General features: G+C 37.6%; 1 protein-coding gene across 1 annotated transcript in view; it reads right to left on the bottom strand.

Moving 5' to 3' along the window:
• Positions 1 to 233: 233 nt before the first annotated feature.
• shtn1 (shootin 1) overlaps positions 234 to 21,090 on the bottom strand; it is a 90,094-nt gene continuing 69,237 nt past the window's right edge. Inside the window, exons 11-16 of the mRNA XM_048550919.2 lie at positions 15,566 to 15,719; positions 13,902 to 14,010; positions 11,046 to 11,125; positions 7,760 to 7,857; positions 6,545 to 6,607; positions 234 to 2,663 (exon numbers count right to left, since the gene is read on the bottom strand). Of these exons, the coding sequence (XP_048406876.2) occupies positions 2,520 to 2,663; positions 6,545 to 6,607; positions 7,760 to 7,857; positions 11,046 to 11,125; positions 13,902 to 14,010; positions 15,566 to 15,719 (648 nt within the window). The 3' untranslated portion in view covers positions 234 to 2,519. The remainder of the gene's footprint in view (positions 2,664 to 6,544; positions 6,608 to 7,759; positions 7,858 to 11,045; positions 11,126 to 13,901; positions 14,011 to 15,565; positions 15,720 to 21,090) is intronic.

Below are 21,090 nucleotides of genomic sequence, written 5' to 3'. Positions count from 1 at the left end.
TGAAAAAATGAGAACAGCCCCACATAAGATGCTTCTACACTAATCTAGTTCCCTAAATGTGGATTTCATGGAAAATTGAGATTTTGGTACTTAACAAAAAAGTTTTATTCACTACCAAACCATAGAATAGAACTGGCAAAATGCCTGGTCCTTTTATGACCAAACATTCCACCAAAGAACAATCAATCATATTATTTCTTTCGCCTCCAATCAAAAAGACCCCAGGAAAGGAGCAGTATCAGAGAACTTTACTACTGCCCACCTGTTTCCAGTTAGTATTTTTTTCATCTTTATTATTTCAATCTTTCTGAACCATGGCATTCAAGAACATAGAAATGAAAACACTGGGTCAAAATTTAATTCTTTTTTTAAAAATTCCAGCAAAGCAACAGTTAATAGAAAACAAAGGAAGTGCTCATTTAACAGTGAAGGATTTATGCTGGAGTATCATTTTTCATCAGTTAATAAGCAGGCAGTGGACTAAATGATAAAGTTCACATAACTCTTTTCTTCCACATAATCAGCATGACTGTGCAGAATAGTAAAATACAAAGTGCATTCCAGTTTCAATTTATCATGTATTGTGCCTGCATTTGCACAGGTTTATTTCATTTCCTTTCCCGTTAAGGTAATTTGTACTTCATACAGCAAAATAAATTATACAGAGGATCAAAACTTTGGTACCATAGCCACTTTGGAACAGTTATTAAAATCTAATCTTTAAAGTGTAGGCAAAAACCCAAGCATGTTGACAAAAGATAATTTCAAGAAACTCTCACTTAAGCAAATTTAATTTACCCCTCTTTCTCAGTGACTGTACAACAGGGTTGCTGCTAATCAATGAACTGTGGGAAAAAAATTAGTTTAAAAAGATAGAAAACAGAACACACTCTGTCACACGTCCTGTGATCATTTTAATGACCTCAGTTCAGCAAGTTAAGTTCAAAAGATCCAAACTTCTGTATTGAAATTAAAAAATATTTGGATGGGCTTTCTGCTTTCGGCCTTTCTTTAATATTTATCATGCTTTTTCCGAAATCATTTCATGTCTGTCAAAAACTAAAATAGATTGCTTGAATAGAATATAGCAACACCATAACAAGACTTGGATAGGCAAGTAATTTCCGTTTCCATTTGTACTGACCTAACCCCTTTTAACCCCCGCTGTAATCTTTGAGTGGCACACACCTGTAAAAGCTAGATTTATTTCTCAACAGTGTGAGGCACCAAAGCTTCAATTACTGATGATTGCCCAAAGCAACAAGTTGATCCCATTTACTTGGTACTTATTGTTCTGACAATTTATCTAAAATCCTCATATATGACAGATGGAACAATTATTCTCATTTGACTTAAAAACAAATAATTTGGTTTTGAAAGAAAAGTTAATGCTTCTAATATAAGCCTACTGAAACATTCACCTCAGAGTTAGGGTTAATCAGACACTTCAAGTCACAATATATGTCACAGCATTCATTTTTTTCTCACTTTGCTTCATGTTAAGTCAATAAAACCTTTTGGGGTTCATCATGTCCTGTATATTTTCTTAATTAGATATTCCAATCTAATTAAATTTTAAAATTTCTTCATGCATAGCATCACTATAATTAGGTTCTTTGAAATGGAGAACTATACCATTTTTTTGGGAAAAAATTGACTGATAACCCTAGTTAGCGCTTTCAATTTTATCAAAAGATTTCCAAGAAGAAAGATGTTCAGCACCCTAATTAAGTGTTGGATTCTCATTTCTCTCCTGTTTTCTTCCTCTATTCAAATGGATATTGTGAAAGTGATACTGCTTGCTAAAAACTACCCGAAAAATCTTAGAAGACGGACCATGAGGGTGGTAGAATGCAACAAATATTACTAAGAGTCAAAAGAAATCATATAAAGTATGTAGTTACCGTCAGGCATTTATTGCCTGAAAATTCAGTATGCAAAAACAGTCTTTGGATCAGAGCATGAAAGATGGCAACATAGCCCAGACTTTACACCAACATAGTGGGGTGATATAAGGGTAAAGTCTCAATGTTTTGAAAGCACAAATTATTGAAACAAAAATGTATTTGCATGCCTGCTAATTTGAATTCAGTAAACCAGGTGTAATTTCCTGAAGGCAAATAAGAAATGCTGATCATAATATCTAATTATAATACTTAGCTGTCTATAACTACCTTTAGTCAAGAAAGGTAAGCCGTTCAGTCAGCTGTCTGTGAAAAATAACAGTTGGCTAATTTTAAAAATTGACAAGTGAACTATCTGGTAATTATTTTTTACTTTTCTATTACTTTGTTAAATGAAAAGCTGTTAATTAATAAATGAAAATATGGTCTACAATCCTTAAAATCAGAAAATTGGTGTTATATTAGTACATAAATCTTGAGTTCCCAAAGGCAGAAAATTTGGTTTAGCTCTTTAAGGTTGCAAAAGGTACACAAAAGAAAATATGAGTGATGAAACACTTTATTCACTGTGCCAAAAGTAGAAGAAAATGGCCCAACTTGGATAAAAATCGTTAGCTAAGGATTATAAACAGATTTTCCTGAGAACTCATCAGGAGCTTTACTTTCTGTTGCTGCCTTTCTGTGTCGAAGAACTCTTTCCAGCTCATTTTCTTCAGTAACCTGAGTAATTGTAGTCAGTGCTCCAACTTTACTAGATTTCTTCAGGAGAAAGAAAACAAATCCATTACAGAACAAAAAGCACAATTTAAATTCAGTGCACAAAACAAGCATCTTCAGTTCCTGAAAGCTTCTGTTAACTATCTTCGTTAGTATCTGTTTGTAAAATCTTAGTTATATTTCGGATTGCAAACTAGAAAGAAGCCAAATATAAGTGTCGGTTGCAACAGGGCATTGCAGCAATTTGTGAATGAGACGTTCAAACAAGTTTCATTTTCTTTTATTCTTTCATGGGATGTGTTTATCACTGTCATTTGTTGTCCATTCCTAACTGCCTTTCAACTGAGTAGCTTACTAGGCCATTTCAAAGGGTAGTTATAGCTATAGATATTAATAGCTTCATTACAAGTGAAACTCTGCCACATGAACAAACCAACAGTAATAAAAATTGAAAGAACTTCGGATAATGTAAATCAGGAACAAAAACAAAGTTGCTGGAAAAGCTCAGCAGGTCTGGCAGCATCTGTGAAGTAAAAAACAGAGTTAATGTTCCGGGTACAGTGACCCTTCCTCAGAACTGGGCGGTTCTGAAGCAGGGTCACCAGACCCGAAGCGTTAACTCCATTTTTTCCAAACCAATAGTAATGCCAGGCTTGCATTTTTCAGTTGTGTTGCACAACTGTCTGTAATGTATATCAGAAAGAAATAATCTCTCTAATCAAAATTTTGCAAAGGATTAGAGTTTAAGCTTGTCTCAGATAATACTTTCTTATCTGGAATGGAAGAACAGAAATGGCATTTTCTAAAGTATTGTTGTAACGTGTATTTGAGGACAAAGGTTATAAAAATGATGGTCAAGATTTTTCGACATAATAATTGGCCTTTAATATACTTTAAGATCGTGGCTGAGATAGACATATTTTTAATCAGTGAGGAAATCTGACTTATAGGTAAAAAGAAGGCAAATGGAATTGAGGATTATTAGATCAGCCATGATCTCATTGGCTGATGGAGTGGACCTGATAGGCTAAATGATCCAATTCTGCTCCTAGATCTTATGGTCTTAATGATTAAAATTTCTTGATCAAGAAAACTAGGCTTTGATTTAAAAATGAGCCAGGTGGGTTTCCAGCATTAACATGCAAATAATAATACCAAAATCTAGTTGATTGGAACTGCATTTTGGTGGATAAAACAATGGATGAAAATTGGGTGAATTTCAAGAGAGTCGAGTACAAGCTGGGTAATAAATATGCGGTATCCAAAACTAGAGTGCCATGGATAACTAAAGATGTGGATAAGAAAATAAGGAAGACAAAGACAGCATATGATGCATAATGGGATAATAATAGCAATAGGAATCACGAAGAAGAGACTTGCATGATGAAAGCTAAGAGGAAGCACACAGAAAGGATAGCAGGCCACGCTAAAACAAATATTAAAGCGTTCTTCAACATATTAATTGTAAAAGATTTGCAAAGGATAGAGGAGAGCCTATAAGAAACAAACAGAGTAAGTATTAAATGAATACTTTGCTTCTATCTTCAACAAATTAGAAAATGATGACAATCATTGAGTTGAAAATGTAAGCAACTTCGCAGTATAGTAATAGATAAAGAAGAGGTGCTAAAAAGGCCTGCAGCACTTCAGGAAGATAAATTACTAGGATGTTGTATATTTGGACTTTTGGAAAATATTTGGCACAGTGTCACATGGAAGGTTGGTTAGCAAATTAGAAAGGTTTGAGATTGAAGAGTCCTTGGCAGCATGGATGGAATACCTCTTTCAGCAACCCAGGATGTACAGGAGCAAATCATGGAGCTGTTGACAGAAATTTTTGTCTCAGAACACAGGATTAATCCCGGTTGACTGGAGGATTGCAAATGTGACATCATTTTTTAAGAGCACAGAAAGGATATCCTAAAAAACTACAGACTTGTCAGCTTGACATCAATAGTGGGAAAATTGTTGGAGGCCATAATACCGGATAAGGTAACATGATAACAGTCAACATGGCCTTGTCCATGGCTGGTCATGTCTGATAAGCTTAATTGAGTCCTTCGACGAGGTGAGATAGGGAGTTAATGAGGGCAGTGCTGTAGATGTTGTATATTTGGACTTCTGGAAAATATTTGGTACAGTGTCACATGGAAGGTTGGTTAGCAAATTAGAAAGGTTTGGGATTGAAGAGTCCTTGGCAGCATGGATTAGAAGTTGGTTAAAAGACAGGAAACAGAGGGAATTGGAGATAAGTTGAAACTGGTGTTCCTCAGGAATTGATGCTTGGATCCTTGCTTTTTCTGATTCATGTAAATGATTTGGAGATCAGTGTTAAGGGAAAAATTTCTAAATTTGCAGATGATAATATGCTAGGGAGAACAGTGAATTGCGGTGATGATGCTGAGTGACTTTAGAGAGACATTGAAAAGTTGGCTGAATGGGCAGACAGCTGTCAGGTGAAATTCACTGCAGAGAAATATGAGGTCATGTATTTCAGTAGAAGAAACATGGACAGACTATACAGACTCAATAGTACAATGTTGAGGGGAGTACAGGTGCAGAAGGACCTTGGGGTTCAGAAGCACAATTCTCTAAAAATGGCCTGGCAAGTTAAAACTGTTGTTAAGTATCCTCGGGTTTGTAAACAGAGTCAGAGAATATAAAAGCAAGGAAGTGATGCTACACCTCTACAAATCATTGATCAGCTCATTTTTGGAGTACTGCGTTCGGTTCTGGGTATCATATTTAAGGAAGAAGATACTGCAAAGGAGATTTACACAAATGATACAGGAAATGAGGGATTTTATTTTCCTTGGAGCAAAGAAGATTAAAAGATGACTTTAGTGAGGTGTTCAAAATTATGAAAACTTTTGACACGATACAGAAGAATATTCTGTTTTCACTAGTTGCTATGTCAGTAACTAGGGGTCACAATATCAAGATTATCAGCAAGACAGCTAGGAGTAAGAGGAGAGAAACTGGTCTTTCTTTGAGCAAGTATAAAAACAATCATTGATGAACAATTCAATCACAACGGGTTTCAGAGCCAGTTCCAATCTTGTCCTCATCTGATATCTTCATACATTCGCCTTTTTGCATTGATTGCCAGATAACAAATTAGGAATGAGAGCTTGGAGCAATTTTCCCTCTATTATTGCTGAAGGTCAACTATCATGTATTCACTGCCTTCCAAGTTGAACTAATCAGCAATGAACTGAAATTAGAAGTGGAACCTAAACCTCTGCATGGTTGAGTCACACACCATCACTGAAAGGGCTGCATCTGAGTTTTCTAACATAGCAGCTTTCAAGATAGATTTTTTAAAAAAACCTCCCCTTGTGTACAGACAATAATCTTTCTCTAACTCCCTTGTTTTTTTTCCAAGCTGTGGCACTTGTGTACAAAAACAGGAAGCTATGCCTGTTTGACTCTGTCAGCATTTACTATACAAAGCAGTGAATCAATTTGGATTGCGGACAACACATTAGAGTCCAAGCCTAATACACAGCATCTGTTGTCTGTGCACCCCTACAGTTGACAGTAGCAATCCTTTTCACTTTGTTTGTTCACAACCATTAGATCAGCTCTCTTACATTCCACTGGTTAGGCAGATTATGCTGCTTTATAAAGAATCAAAGCTAAGTCTGTAGTTATCCAACTGAAGTCACTTCACTTTCGCTCCTGATTTCTTACACTGCTAGCCCATACAGGAATGCAACAACAGACCAATTAGAGACAGGGAGAACTGCACCTACAGCAAAAAGGTCAGTTTGACCCAGATCACTCTTAGGTAGTTTTGACAATAGCATCAGTAAGTGTTTGTGGACAATTCGTATTATCAGCCACATGGATAGAAAGGAACCTAAACTAAGGAAGAGAATCTTTTTGTTTTTAAATGATCGGGAATTAAATTCAAGACTTACCAACATTGCTCTCAGTTCTTGAAGTGCATTTTCTTCCGGAGGTTCACCCTTATTCAGTCGAATCTAGAAACAAAGAAGTAGACTGTAACCAAGAAGAGCAAAGCACTCAGATGTGAAACTAATTAACTGCATTAATAGCTGCAACTAAGAGTCTCTAAAGGATACTACATTAAATATTCTATTCTACTGTGTTCAGAAAATAGGGATAATGAAAGAAAACAAATAAATGAATTTTGATGAAAACCCATTTCAGGAACTAAAATATTGGAAGCAAAAATTCAGGGTTAAGTAAATATTTCTGATTTGCTTTTTGGTCTGGCTTTAAATTTGACTAACATGGCACTTATTAAATTAAATTGTGTCAATTGGCACAAATCTTATTTACTACAAATTGATGTGCATATTTGGAACCAAAAGCAAAATGAAGGAGCATTGCAAATGTTACATTCCTTCAGAATTTCAAATATTTCATTGATGTATACTGTTCAGAATTTTAAAATTTTGACATTTGATTAGATATACTGTATTCACTGTCCCATTTAGTTACAATTATGTGCATTAGGAATTTGATGAAATCTTGACATCATAAAAATTAGAATGGTCCACTGGATTGATGCGGGCAAGGCCAAAGCAATCAAATTCAGTAACAGCATCACACATCTTAGCACTAAGTCATGATCCTGAAGTACTGAGCTGCTGGAAGATCGGTTGCCACCACTCCTGCTCCCAGGGAGCTGATTACATCAAGCAAAAGTCAGAATGTTTCTGAATTGAAAGGAACATAAAGAAATATAGTAAGTGGAATAGCGCATTTGTTGATTTGAATCATTGCTACCAGCTGTCAAAGTATGAATTCTATGCCGCATAAATACCTACTGAGGATCTGTCATATAGTTCAACACCCTACAACCTGGAGTGTCCGTGCTTTCATATTTGATGTCATTTCAAAAAAAGCTGCTCAGGTAATTCAATAGTGAGAAAGTACTACCGCACCTGTCTGAAATTTCTATTTCCCTCCTTTACCAAGAAGACAGATGACTAATTCTCATCTGAAATTATACAAACAGAATAACTATGGTATTCTTGCCAGAGGTTACTTAAACTAAGCTATGTATTTTATTCTATCACTGTCTGCTTGATTGCAGACTTTCTAAAGGAATAGAAATTTTGCTACATGTTGCTACTAACAATGATTTGCAATAACTATTGAGTTACCCTGTTGGTATGATCAACTTTTCGAAGGTGAACACCCTTCTTAATTCTCTCCATCATTTCATCAACTGCTTGCTTTTTCAGATCTTCTAAAGGTTTTCCTGGAGATAAAAAAGAAACAACTTATGTATTTGAAATATAACATTCAGAAAACAAGTTTCTCACTGTACAATAAAAAACAGAATATTTCAGAAATACTTGGCATTCCGGGAGGAAAGAAAAGATGCATCTGAATTTGTAGAGGTGAAACAATTCCAAGCTTCACAAATCCATTCTGGGAGAAGAAACTGCCCTGCAAACTCAGGTGTTCACTCTGGAGGACAGGTTTCATAGCAATGTGCATGTTGATGCCAAAAACAGTGCAGATGTTGCCAGGTGTGAGGCTGCCAGGTGTGAAGCAGGCTGGATGGAAGGTAGAATTACCTTCTCAAAATATTAAACTAAACAATACGATAAAGACCACCCTCCACGTCTCTTCTTTCCCATACTAATCAATGCCGGTTCATCCCACCCAATCAATCATAGCTCATACCCTCCATGCCAGCCTGTGCCATTCCACCTACACTTAATGGTCCTCTTCCTCCATAGAAACCTATGTACCAGCTGCAAGGCAAGTCATTTTCTCCACAACAAACTATTCCCTTTAACTCATTTCTAAGGTTTCTTAATACTTCATACCAAGATATGACCCTTTGCTTACTCCCAATAACCCCCATAGCCTCCATGCCATCGTATGTCCCTCTACCCACACCTTTTAAGGCTGTATGTTAACCTACTGTCAATTCATGCTAACCCGTTCCCCTTAACTTACCATCATTTGCACTTGTACTTACAAATGCCAACTCGTAGAGTCAACATAATTGGCCAACATAATTCAAAACCCATAGAGTGATTAAAGAGTCCTTAATTTTCCAGTGATAAATTTACTATTTCAATGAAAACTTTAATTGATGAAAATAAAATTGTCAATACATTTGACTTACTTTAGTTCTTTATAAAAACAAACTTTAGGACTCGTGGTCATATTTCAAAGAGGTGACTTACTCACAGTGTTAAGGCTCAGTGTACCAATAATTCGGCTTAGTATTCCATCAGCCATCACAAACAAGTAAATACCCAATTAAAGCTCCACAATCCAGGACAAAAGTAACTCACACCAGCTTGCATCATTAACAGGAAAATAATTATTTATTGTAGACAAACTTATCATTTAAGAAAAGGTGAGCAAAATTGGATTACTCCTTACTACTGTGCAACTTAAGTGTGGACTAGTTGGATCAAAGGGTCTGTTTCCATGCTGTATGATTCCATACCCTAAAAACTCTAAATACACATATACACATTCATTCATGAATAAGGCAGACAAAAACAAAGGGTTTGACACAAATATTATGGGTGAAAAATGTAGACTAGAAAAATAACTTCAGATGACATGTCCAGTCCACACTGTGGAATGAGTTGTTCCTCACAGCTTTTCATTTATTTTCTTTAATGGTTATGATATGATTTGTCTGCAGAGTGATGGTCAATTTTTGATTCAACAATTGATTGGGTAAACTGAGGTCTTTTCTTGGAATAGACCTTTCTCTTTTTAGAGCTTTCAAGTTTTCTCATTCACAGGGAGAGATACTACTTGCTTGTAGGCTTCTGGATGTCTCAGAATGCACTGCACTCACAGGTTTGGTACAAACTGCAGTTGGATCAATCTGATGGCTGTTGTTGGGCATTTTATCCTTAATTCCAAGATTCCTGCTGTCATTCTGTCTCATAAGGCATCCGTCTCATTGCAAAATGTAACATATCCTTGAGCAGCTAAAATGTATACCACATAATCCCATCTGATCTACAAGTTGCAAAACATCTGTGGCACTTTTATCTATACAGGTCTCTAATATCCATTTTCCAGTTTATTTACCAAAAAGAAAAACAAAATGTGGTAAATTACATGGGTCTTAGGTGATTTTCAGTTGGAGTGCTTCCATAGCCAAGTCACTGAAACAGCTGGCTAAATTGAGGATTTCACTATCCTGCTCAGTACCCCTGCTCCTGGGGATCGTTTATCCTGCTGTGTAGCAAACACTTGGTTAACGTTGATGGTGAAGTACACGCCCAGAGGTGGAGGGTGTACAAGGCTACCACATACCTTTTCTTGCAGTGGGGCCTCATTACCTTTGAAGCAACTCTCCAGATGGACCAAGTACTTGGGAGCATCCACAATGTACCTCCATTTGAACCAATGCATTTGGAAGCATCGGTTATGGAGCAGGTTATCAGTGACTTTGGTCATTATTCTCATGAACATTAAAATTTAATCTTCCCTTCTATAATATTAGCAAGAAATTTGGTTAACGAGTGGCAGTAATATAAACCTAGAGGATTATTCATATAAAGGTATTTTAACCGCTTTTACAGTCTACTAACACCAACTAAGCTTCAAGTGAGGATTAATAACAGCTTTTATCAATAGTCAGTGTGTGCTGTCCATTGCTGTGCTGTGATTCCCTTTATTGCATGAATTTTTTTTCTTGGAATCATTCTGGAAAGTCAGTCTGCCCTTCTGTTATCGTAAAAACCTCATATTGTTCTGGGTGAGCTGTGTATGTACATGTGCTTGTTTGTTAACTAACACAAGGTTCCTGTGTTAATTCGGTTAGGGTGGGTGGTGGAGGGGGGTTGGACAGTTAAAGGTTTACCTAGAACACTTCATAGTTTTTCAGCAGCTGTGGTAGCTACAAGTATTTCTATGTCTGGCTGGTTTACATTGCTGGTCCATGGCAAACTCCTCCCAGGATGTCAGTACTGGAGACTTTACAATGGTGGCGTATTGGATTTCAGGGAAACATTCTCCGCTGTTGGAGATAGTTATTTTTTGACTGTTGTGTAAACTGGACTTGACTGACTTACCCTATCCCCTCACCTACTTGCCACCCTACCCTACCTACTAGAAGCTCTCCCAAGAATTCCTCACACTCCTAAATCGAGAGAGAGAGACATGTTTGAACTACTTGGCTGCTTATCAGCTGAAGCCTGGATGCTGTTCAGGACTTGTTACCCATCAGCACAAAGTGTTCCAGCATCATTGAGGCTTTCTCAGAATGAAAGAACATCTCTTGATAAAAATATGGGGCATGGAAACAGATTGCAGAAGTGCGCTAACCAATTCAGATATTAAATATCATTTTAAGCAATTGAACTTTAATTTTCAGTTCTGACTTATATTTTAAAATCAATCTTTAACTGCTATTTTCTAAAAGAAGCATGAGTAAAATGCACTGATACTGTTGCTTACCTGCTTCTTCAGATAGAGCCTTTCCGACCCCAGACAAATTGAATGCTTTCTGTCTTTTACAAATGATCATCATAAGATTTCTGTTGAAATATAAACATGTTTTCCTAAAGCCTCCATTTGGATATCAACATTCATGCCCAACTCCACTGATAGGAAAATATTCATTGTAGTGGCCTAGAATAGCAATGTACAACAGGAAGTATGCAAGTCTCTATCCCTTCACCACCTGATTGCTTACCCACCTACTACCTTGCATCCAACTGATTCACCTACTACCTTGCATCCAACTGATTCACCTATCACCCAGGCCACCGAACCTCCCCCAACATCTTTAGACTGCCCTCTCCTAGCCCAACACAATTGCTGAACCCCACCACACCCCAACATTCTCAGGACTAACATAATCCTAACCCAATTCCTCAATAATAAATTCACCCCATCCTCATGCCCACCATCCACATTAACTGATACCATCCCATCCAGGTGCCACCCTATCCCTTTACTCACTCACCTCACCACCCCCCAACCTTCCCCATGCTGCACTCATTTATTAACAAACATTAATTAGTGTAGAATGCTAAACGAGGAAAACTAACTACTCTTGGAATTATTAAGTAACAGTCATGAAATATTTAAAAGAAATTTTAAAATGCTCAATTGCAATGGCACTAAATTTTAAAAAAAAGAAAGGAAAACTAAGTGATATCTGAAAAACTCTGCTGAACTTTAATTCACCCTACTGTGCAAGTTACAACTTACTGAGCAATATAACCTCTATACTATGTGCTGTTGCTCTGAGGGGGAATTGCCAAATACTGCAGAATCATATGGGGATAAGGCTCTGCCCTGCATCAAAACTTACCCACTTTTCCACAACAGAAGCTTCGGGGAGCGGCCAACATTGGAATACTGGCCATAAAAAGCACGGGTAGTTTAGTGAGTTTTTATGCCAAACAGAAGGTCTAGACCCTGTCACTCCACAAAGGTAAAATAGCTTTTGTGCTCCTGAGATGCTGTTTGGCCTGCTGTGTTCATCCAGCCTCACACTTTGTTATCTTAGCCAGCTTGTTAATTTTGTTCACCAATACTAAACTGATCATAATGCTAATAATTCTGGCTAATTCTGTCATTATAGACTCCAGATGAGACTCCACAATCATAGTGAGTGCAGCGGAGAAAGGCCAAATACATGACAGGCAATTTTCTCATCAGATATTTCCTGTGAGAATGGTTCCCTGGGTGAAAGCAGATCAATCCCATGCACTGAATGGCTACAAAATCCCCTGGTTTCCTCTTATCCAATGTTACATCAAAAATATAAAAAACTTGTAACATCCTATTTATCTAATTTTTAAGGCATTTTTCTTATGGTAAGATTTTGCAACATAAAATTGCATGACAAGCCCAAGAAAATGTCTTGTTCTGGTGCTAGCGCCAGTCATCTAAGGATTAATTTTATGAAGGTTTCCCAGTACCAGAAATATGGCTGCCTCCCATCAGCAGCACCAAAAAGGAAATTAGTCAGAAAATGGCGAGAAAGTAAATCCGAACTATCAAAATGTGGTGCCAGCTGTCAATACCCAATGAATTTTCAATATGCACAGCCTTCGGCCGTCTACAGCTGGAAGTTATTGTCAGTATACTATCTGAAGAATTTCAAGTTGTAACCATCAAAACAGCACACATTCTCAAACTGTTAAACGTAATGTAACAAATTATCGTGAACAGATGGTTTTCTATATGCTATCACATAAAAGATGTACATCAGGCCTTTGAATTAGCTTGTTGCTACAGGCATTCCAGGCACACTCCAACCTGCATTCAATCAACAAAGGTTTTGGAATGGAAAGATAAACTGCAGCATTGTTAATGATATAGATTCCTAAGTCTCAGTACTGAAGAGTTGTGGGTGAGTTGAAACTTCTACAAGACTGAGACATGGCACTACCTTCATTGCAACTTTGTACCTCTCCTTCCTTTATCAAAATCTCCCACAACATTAGATATTGCATTAAGTGCCTCTTAGCACTGAGTTTGACTGAAGGAAAAGTAATGGTGCAGCCAAAGATATCCCATGGTATTCATGGAGTGGTGTCTTCACTGCCCAACAGATTTAATCATTCATACCAGCCAGAAGTAGTTTAGGATAGCAAGACTTTTTATCGTGCTTGTGATGAAACTTCACATCCTCTTGAGTTTCTTTGATTTTTTTTCTCCTTTATTCATTCAGGGGATGTGGCCTTGACTTTATTGCCAATCAGTGCTTGTCCTCAAAAATATAGTGATGAACTATCTACTTAAACTACCGAAATCCATCTGGTGTACAAACACCCATAATGCTGTTTCAGTGGAAGTGCTAGTATTTTGACTGAATTAAAATCTTAAAATAACATAAAAGATACACTTTTTAATGAAATAACTGTACTATACAATGTTAATATGTGAAAAATAGTAGAATCACAGAACGCCTAGTGTGGAAACAGGCCCTTCAGCCCAACAGGTCCACACCCAGCCTCAGACATCCCACCTAATCATCCCTGAGCACTACGGGCAATTGAGCATGGCCAATCCACCTAGCCTGCACATCTTTGGACTGTGGGAGGAAACAGAGCACACAGAGAAAACCCACACAGACATGGGGAGAATGTGCAAACTCCACAAAGACAGTTGCCAGAGGTTGGAATTGAACCTGTGAGGCAGCAGTGTGAATGGAATGCTCAAATATTTAATGTACTATTAAACAGTTGCCAAATTTTGCTGAAAGACACAATTCTATTTGGAAATTCTAGCACATTGTAAACAGCCTATTACACATATCCCTAAAATTGATATTAGAAAAAAATATACTTTTATTACTTAAGTGGACTTGAAGTGGGTGATGGCACTGGAGGAGGAGGAGGAGGAGGAGGAGGCGGTGATGGCATTGGCTTTTCTCCTTGTTGGATCTGCTTCTGTAGCTCATCAACTGTAACAGAGGTACCAGAGCTTTAAATCCAGTAGTCTTGAGTATTTGCAAGGCATAGAAAATTGTCATGACGTTCTGTATTTGTAAAAAGATGCTTCAGTTAGATTCCAATTGCACAGGTGAATATTTTCCACAGTTTCCAAAATGATTATCTTCTGTTCCACTCAGCTCACCGTCCTCCACCACACTGACTGCCTTACCAGATCACTTTCTTCCAACCATTCGACATTGCCTGCACCATTCAATCTCTGCCCTTGCTGAAACCTTACCTCACTTTTTAAACACTAAAAAATTGGTTTCTTACTACTTTCCAAATTAATACCTCTGTTTCAAGTATCAGTTCATCTATAATGCTGCAGACCACATCCTTTCTTGCACCAATTCCCATGGTCCAATAACCCTTGTGGTGTTTTAGCTTTGCTGTTTGCTTGTGCTCCAGTCATTCAATTTCAAAATTCTTGCTCTTATTTTCAAAATACTATTTATCTCACTGTTCGTGACAGAACCAATCCCATTCTATGTCCTCACATACTCTAAAACATTTAAGTGAGTCTTGTTTCCTCCAAATTCTCAACTGATGCCTATCTATTCATCTATTATGGTCTAGCCCCTGCTATGAGCTGTTTTCTTCTTATTTCTCACCTCTCTCCTGCTTTCAAAGTCATTCATTTTGTTTGTACCTTATGTTCCCTTTCCTAGCTTGTCTGGAGATTGCTTCCCTTTCCTTACACCTACTGAATCCTCTCCTATCATAAAAAGCTCCAAGACATTTATGTGAGGGAAACAGTATAAATGCAAATTGTTACACAATGTGTAAAAGCAGATAAATAATCTTTCTTGCAAAACATATAGTATCATTATGTCAGGGACTATAACTCACAACATTAGAGGGGCTGGAAAAATGAGAAGTTTTGATGCTAGCACAACTCCAGTTCAGAACCACCTTCAAAGTTCCACAAACATTGCTGCTGAGGGCAGTCAACAAATGTTCTCAAGGTATTTTGCACATCATTTTCAGAATTCAAACTGGGTCTGTGCCATTTGGCACAAAGTTAAAAATAAAAAGAGCAAATGTTGGACATAATCAACAAGTCAAGCAACATATGTGGTCATGACCTGAAACATTAACTCCACTTTTCTCTCCACTGATACTGCCCAGGCTTACAGAGTACTTCCAGCATTCTTGGCTTTTACTTTGCTTGGATTAGGACCAAGTTAAAATACATTATTACAGATCTACATTTCATTACAGTGCAGAAATGGCTAGCACGAGGGGTCATAGTTTTAAGCTGGTTGGAGGAAAGTATAGAGGGGATGTCAGAGGCAGGTTCTTTACACAGAGAGTTGTGAGAGCATGGAATGCGTTGCCAGCAGCAGTTGTGGAAGCAAGGTCATTGGGGTCATTTAAGAGACTGCTGGACATGCATATGGTCACAGAAATTTGAGGGTGCATACATGAGGATCAATGGTCGGCACAACATTGTGGGCTGAAGGGCCTGTTCTGTGCTGTACTGTTCTATGTTCTATGTTCTATGTTCTAGTGCCAAATACTTACTGGTGTGTTTCAGATCCTTTACTTGCTGGGCGTAATTTTGGCATTTTACTTCAAGTTCTTCTTTGTCTTCTTTGAGAAGCTCAAGCTGTTTCATCAGTGACTTCACTTCTTTCTTTAGAGTGCAATCATCTAATTTTTCCTGCATCTCCTTTAGCTGACAGCATAAGGAAGAAAGGATTACATTGACTATGTACATCAGCTCAATGTGTCTGTTAAATGTCTTTATGTTATTTACATATGAAACAGAAGCAGAAGTGAAGTAGAAGCATTTAGTCCCTCCAGCCCAGTCCACAATGGAATAATATCATATAGCTGATCCGCTTATTTAAAATTCTAAATTTAAATTAAAAATTTCCACTTTCCCACCTATCCTTAATCGCTTTTGATTTCCTTACCTAACAAGAACCAATCAAATTCTGCCTTAAAAGTATTTAAATGACCCTCCCTCCACTCCCAGGGATAGAGAGTGTCAAAGTCGCACACGGGTCTAATGGAAAAATAATTGTCCCGATCACTGTTATGAAAGAATGGCTGCTAATTTTAAAACAATGCCTCCGAGTGTTATGATTGAAAGTGATGTTTTTACTGGACAAATCATATCCCAGATTGAAATTTATGTTGATTTATCGGAATTTTTTTTCACTTTAATGAGGTGGTTTTTCAGTGAAACACAAATATGCAGTGCCACGGATTCAGGTTTATCAATAAGATCAAATTTATTATGCGAAGTAATGAAAATAAAATAAACCAAACTATTTACATTGAATGCAAATTTAAAGATATTGAAACACAATAAAAGTGTATCCCATTTAATCCCAAAAGCCCCTTTAATTCAAAAATGCCAGAAGTACTCATACCAGACTGAATTTCCTTTTCCATCTCCCCATAGGGTTTAACAGATATTTCCTTCTTTGAACAATTGAGCATAAACTTTCTCAGCTTCAAGCAAGCCCTTCAGATTGTAACTAGACACTTCTGGTTTAGAGCTTTTGCTAGTCCTTTTTTTTAATACAATTCTAAGCTGGAGCAACTACTTCTTACACACAGTTTAAGTCAAATATCCCACACAATTGTCTAAAACCAATACTAAAAGGCTTTTTTCCAAGCTATGAGTGTTTTCCCTATGCCCAAAAACAAATCCAGAATCTTCCATCTGAAAGCATAGTGCACTACACTATTTACTTTGTTCACTTGTAAACTCAGCCAATGTAAACAAAAACCCATTGCCCACTGGAAAGACTTTCTCTCAAATTGCATTTTAAAATAAATCATCATGGATAAAGAAATACTTTTATTCATTCATGGGAAGTGAACATTGCTGGTTATGCTCACCCCTAAGCACCCAGTCGGCATTTAAGACTGAACCACATTGCTGTGCATCTGGAGTCACATGTAGGCCAGACCAGCTAAGGAAGGCAGAATCCCTTCTCTTAAAGGCATGCATGCTACAGATGAGTTTTTATACATTTGGAAATTTTTACACAGTTATGATTAGGCTAACTGTTTTATTCTCTTTTTTTAATTTGAATTAAAACTCACCATCTGCCATGGTATGATTCAATGTCCCCAGAACATCAGCCCTGGGTTCTGGATTACTAGTCCAGTTACATAATCACTATGCTACCATCTTTCTTGAATCCCTCACAATAGCTAATTGTCGAAAGCCCTTTAGACGCATAGAAAACCCACATGCCACGATTTCAAATTCAAAAAATCCAAACTAAAAAATAAATATTAAAATATATGTAAATAATATGCCTTACATCACACAAATTCTGGACAGACAGACAAGAGGAAATGTCATTTTCACATCCACCTTGTCAAGACCATTCAGGGTCTTATACATTTCAATCAAGTTACTCTTCATTCTTCCAAACTCTAGTGGAAACAAGCCCAGCCTGTTAAACCTATGACCTCATTTCATGTATCAATCCAGTAAACCTTGTCTGAACTAACTTATTGTGACTCATTCACTAGAACACCTAAATCCCTCTGCATCTCATAATTCCAGTTGTTCCTATTTAAGTAATACTCTGTGTTTTCATTCTTTCTGCCATATCGAAGAACTCACACCTTCAAGTGACATGCAGGCTATGTGGCCACTTCACAGACCGGGTGACCACTTTGCAGACCACCTATGTTCCATCTATAGAAATGACGCTGAGCTTCTAGTTACCTGCCACTTCAACATACCTCCATGTTTCCTAACTGACATTTCTGTCTCAAGCTTGTTGCATTGTTCTAGCAAGGTTCAGCACAAGCTGGAAGAACACATTTCATTTTAACATCTCATTTTCCACTTGGGGACTCTGCAGCTTCCAGGACTTAATACTGAGTTCAATAATTTTAGTGTCTGAACACCTCGTTCCATGTCCATTACCCACCCTCTGTGTTGACATTGGCTGCTTTCAGCACTGCCAATCCATTTTCACGCCCTCATTGTCCCCATTATCAGCCTTATAGCTTTCGCTCACTTATCATCAACAATCCTGTTGTCTACTTAATTTTTTTTCCTTTTGCTCATTGAAGGCTCTTTCTTCACCGATCCTCTTGCTCCTTTCCCCCTGTCCCCTGTAATCATGATTAGTACAATGTTATTTCCTAAGTGCTAATTGTTCTGAAGAAGGGTCCATTGAACTCGAAAGATTAACTTTGTTTTCTCTCCACAGCCGCCGCCAGAGCTGCTGAGATTTTCCAGCAACTTCTGTTGTTGCTCCAACACAATCATACATTTTTAAATTCATCCTGTGACCCTCATCTTGCTATGTTGTCCATAGTAACACTTCATTCAATACACTATCATTCATCACCTGTACTTGCCTAACCATACCAACTTAGTTACAGGCCCTAAACTGGCTAATTTTATTGAACTATGAGTTCCATTCCACCATCTTACACAAACAAATCTAAACAAAATACTAAGGGCTGTAGCAGCACTTACAAATGAACATAGGGACACTCTTCCAAACAGGAAATAAAATAGTGTATTTAGCTTCGAGAGGTTAAAATGTATCAACTAATGCTTAAGGCCTAGCTTCACTTTTATTTCTATTTTGATTATCATGGAAACTTTTAAAGACATTTGTACTCTCACTATACATGGGGCCTCAGTTGACGGGTCATTATGAATGAAATTATTCCTGTATTTAGTTGTCGGTTTTCTCCATGCTTATAAATAATAGTTTCACAGACTAATGGCATTATTCCACACCACCATTTTCAACTAGGCTTACATGATAATGAGGAAGGATTATATGAAGAGCAATTTCACATACAATGCCCGACAATAAATAAGATTAAGGCATTACATGAGACATGCTCTTCATATAACCCTCCCACATACAAAGCCAGTTGAAAACGCTGCTGTGGAATAATGCCATTGGTTCTTTTTTTATAACGTGTACTTTTATTTTATGACTGAAATGATGTACCATAAGAATAAAAATGACTGAGCAAGGTCTCAAAAATTTGGCATAATTTCTTCAGAAGTATTTTTAAAAATCTGGAAGAGATATTCCAGCTGAGAAGAAATAGAATACGATTACAAAGAGGAAGAGTGATGACAGCTAAATTCAACATAAATTTTCAAAGAGTGGAAATGATACGGCACCTATTCCATTAGGTGTCATAGCTCTATAAACAATGACTCATTCTGGAATGAAGCTGCATGATTTGAAGAGGTGCTTGCAGCAAAGACATGCTTACTTCAAGTATATTGAGTACTTTGACGACTAAGTCAGCAATGAAAACGCAACAAAAAGAAATGTGGAAGAAAAAGATAGTTATTTTTTAATTGCTTCTATAACAAAGTTGTTCTTCATAGCTTTTTCACTAAGTTGTTCAAATTCTGTCTTTATTTTAAGCCAGAGGGTATCCAAAGGCACAGATTTAAATAATTTTCCAATATCGGATCATTTGCTAATTTGTTCAGACTATCCTTTTCTGAATTTGAAAATGACAGCTTATTTATTCGACTGCCAGAGTGAATGAACAGATCCAGCGCCCACAAAAATTCAATCCGAAGATTATCCTCAAATGGAAAATTTTCCTTAAAATTTTACCTCAAGCTTATCCAGATGTTCTGAAACAAGCTTAGCAATATTGTGGATTTCTCATCTCGTGTCCTCTGCTATCGCTAGCAACATCATTGCAAGATTTAACACACTTATAAATTTCCATTAATTGGTAATATAATACGAAAATGTATAAGACCATAAGACATAGGAGCAGAAATTAGGCCATTCGGCCCATCAAGTCTGTTCCGCCATTCAATCATGTCTGATAAATTCCTCAACCCCGTTCTCCTGCTTTCTCCCCATACCCTTTGATAAGCAAAGATCTATCTGTCTCAGTTTTAAATATACACAATGGCCTGGCCTCCACAGCCTTCCGTGATGGTGAATTCCATAAATTCACTTCTCTCTGGCTGATGAAGTTTCTCCTTATCTCCATTCTAAAAGGTCTTCCCTTTACTCTAAGGCTGTGCCCTCAGGTCCTAGACTCTCCTACCAAAGGAAGTATCTTCCCAACATCCACTTTGTCCAGGCCATTCAGTATTTTGAAAGTGTCAATTAGATCCCCCCACTCAGCCTTCTAAACTCTATTGAGTATAGGCTCAGAGTCCTCAAACACTCCTCATATGTTAAGCTTTTCATTCCTGGGACCATTCTCTTGAACCTCCTCTGAACCCGCTCCAGGGCCAGTGCATCCTTCCTGAGTTATGGGGCCCAAGACTGCACATAATACTCCAAATGTGGCCTGACAATAGTCTTATAAAACCTCAATAGTACATCCCTGCTTTTATATTTAAGTCCTCTCAAAGTACATGCCAACATTGCATTTGCCTTCCTGACTATTGACTCAACCTGCAAGTTTACCTTGAGAGAATCCTGGACTAGAACTCCCAAATCTCTTTGCACTTCAGACTTCTGAATTTTCTCTCCATTTAGAAAATTGTCCATGTTTTTGTTTTTCTTACCAAAATGCACGACCTCCCACTTTTCCCACATTGGACTCCATCTGCCACTTCTTTGGCCATTCTCCTAACCTGTCCAAATCCTTCTGCAGCTTTGCCACCTCCTCAGTACTACCTATCCCTCCACCTGTCTTTGTATCATCTGAAAACTTAGCCAGAATGCCAGTATGTACATGTAAAACTACACTCCCTGGAAAGACAGTTCCATCATGTAGGGAGAGAGATAATGGGAACTGCAGATGCTGGAGATTCCAAGATAATAAAATGTGAGGCTGGATGAACACAGCAGGCCAAGCAGCATCTCAGGAGCACAAAAGCTTTTGTGCTCCTGAGATGCTGCTTGGCCTGCTGTGTTCATCCAGCCTCACATTTTATTATCCATCATGTAGGGATTTTGACAAAGGGACAGAGTCATAGAGCTATACAGCATTGAAACAGTTCCTTCAGTCCAACTTGTCAATACTGACCAGATATCTCAAATTAATCTAATCCCAATTGCCACCATTTGGCCCAAATCCTTCTGATCCCTTCCTATTATATACCCATACAA

The sequence above is a fragment of the Stegostoma tigrinum genome, chromosome 20 (assembly GCF_030684315.1).
Source record: "Stegostoma tigrinum isolate sSteTig4 chromosome 20, sSteTig4.hap1, whole genome shotgun sequence".
In the NCBI taxonomy this organism is placed as follows: domain Eukaryota; kingdom Metazoa; phylum Chordata; class Chondrichthyes; order Orectolobiformes; family Stegostomatidae; genus Stegostoma; species Stegostoma tigrinum.
This window is presented reverse-complemented; position numbering and strand designations above follow the sequence as displayed.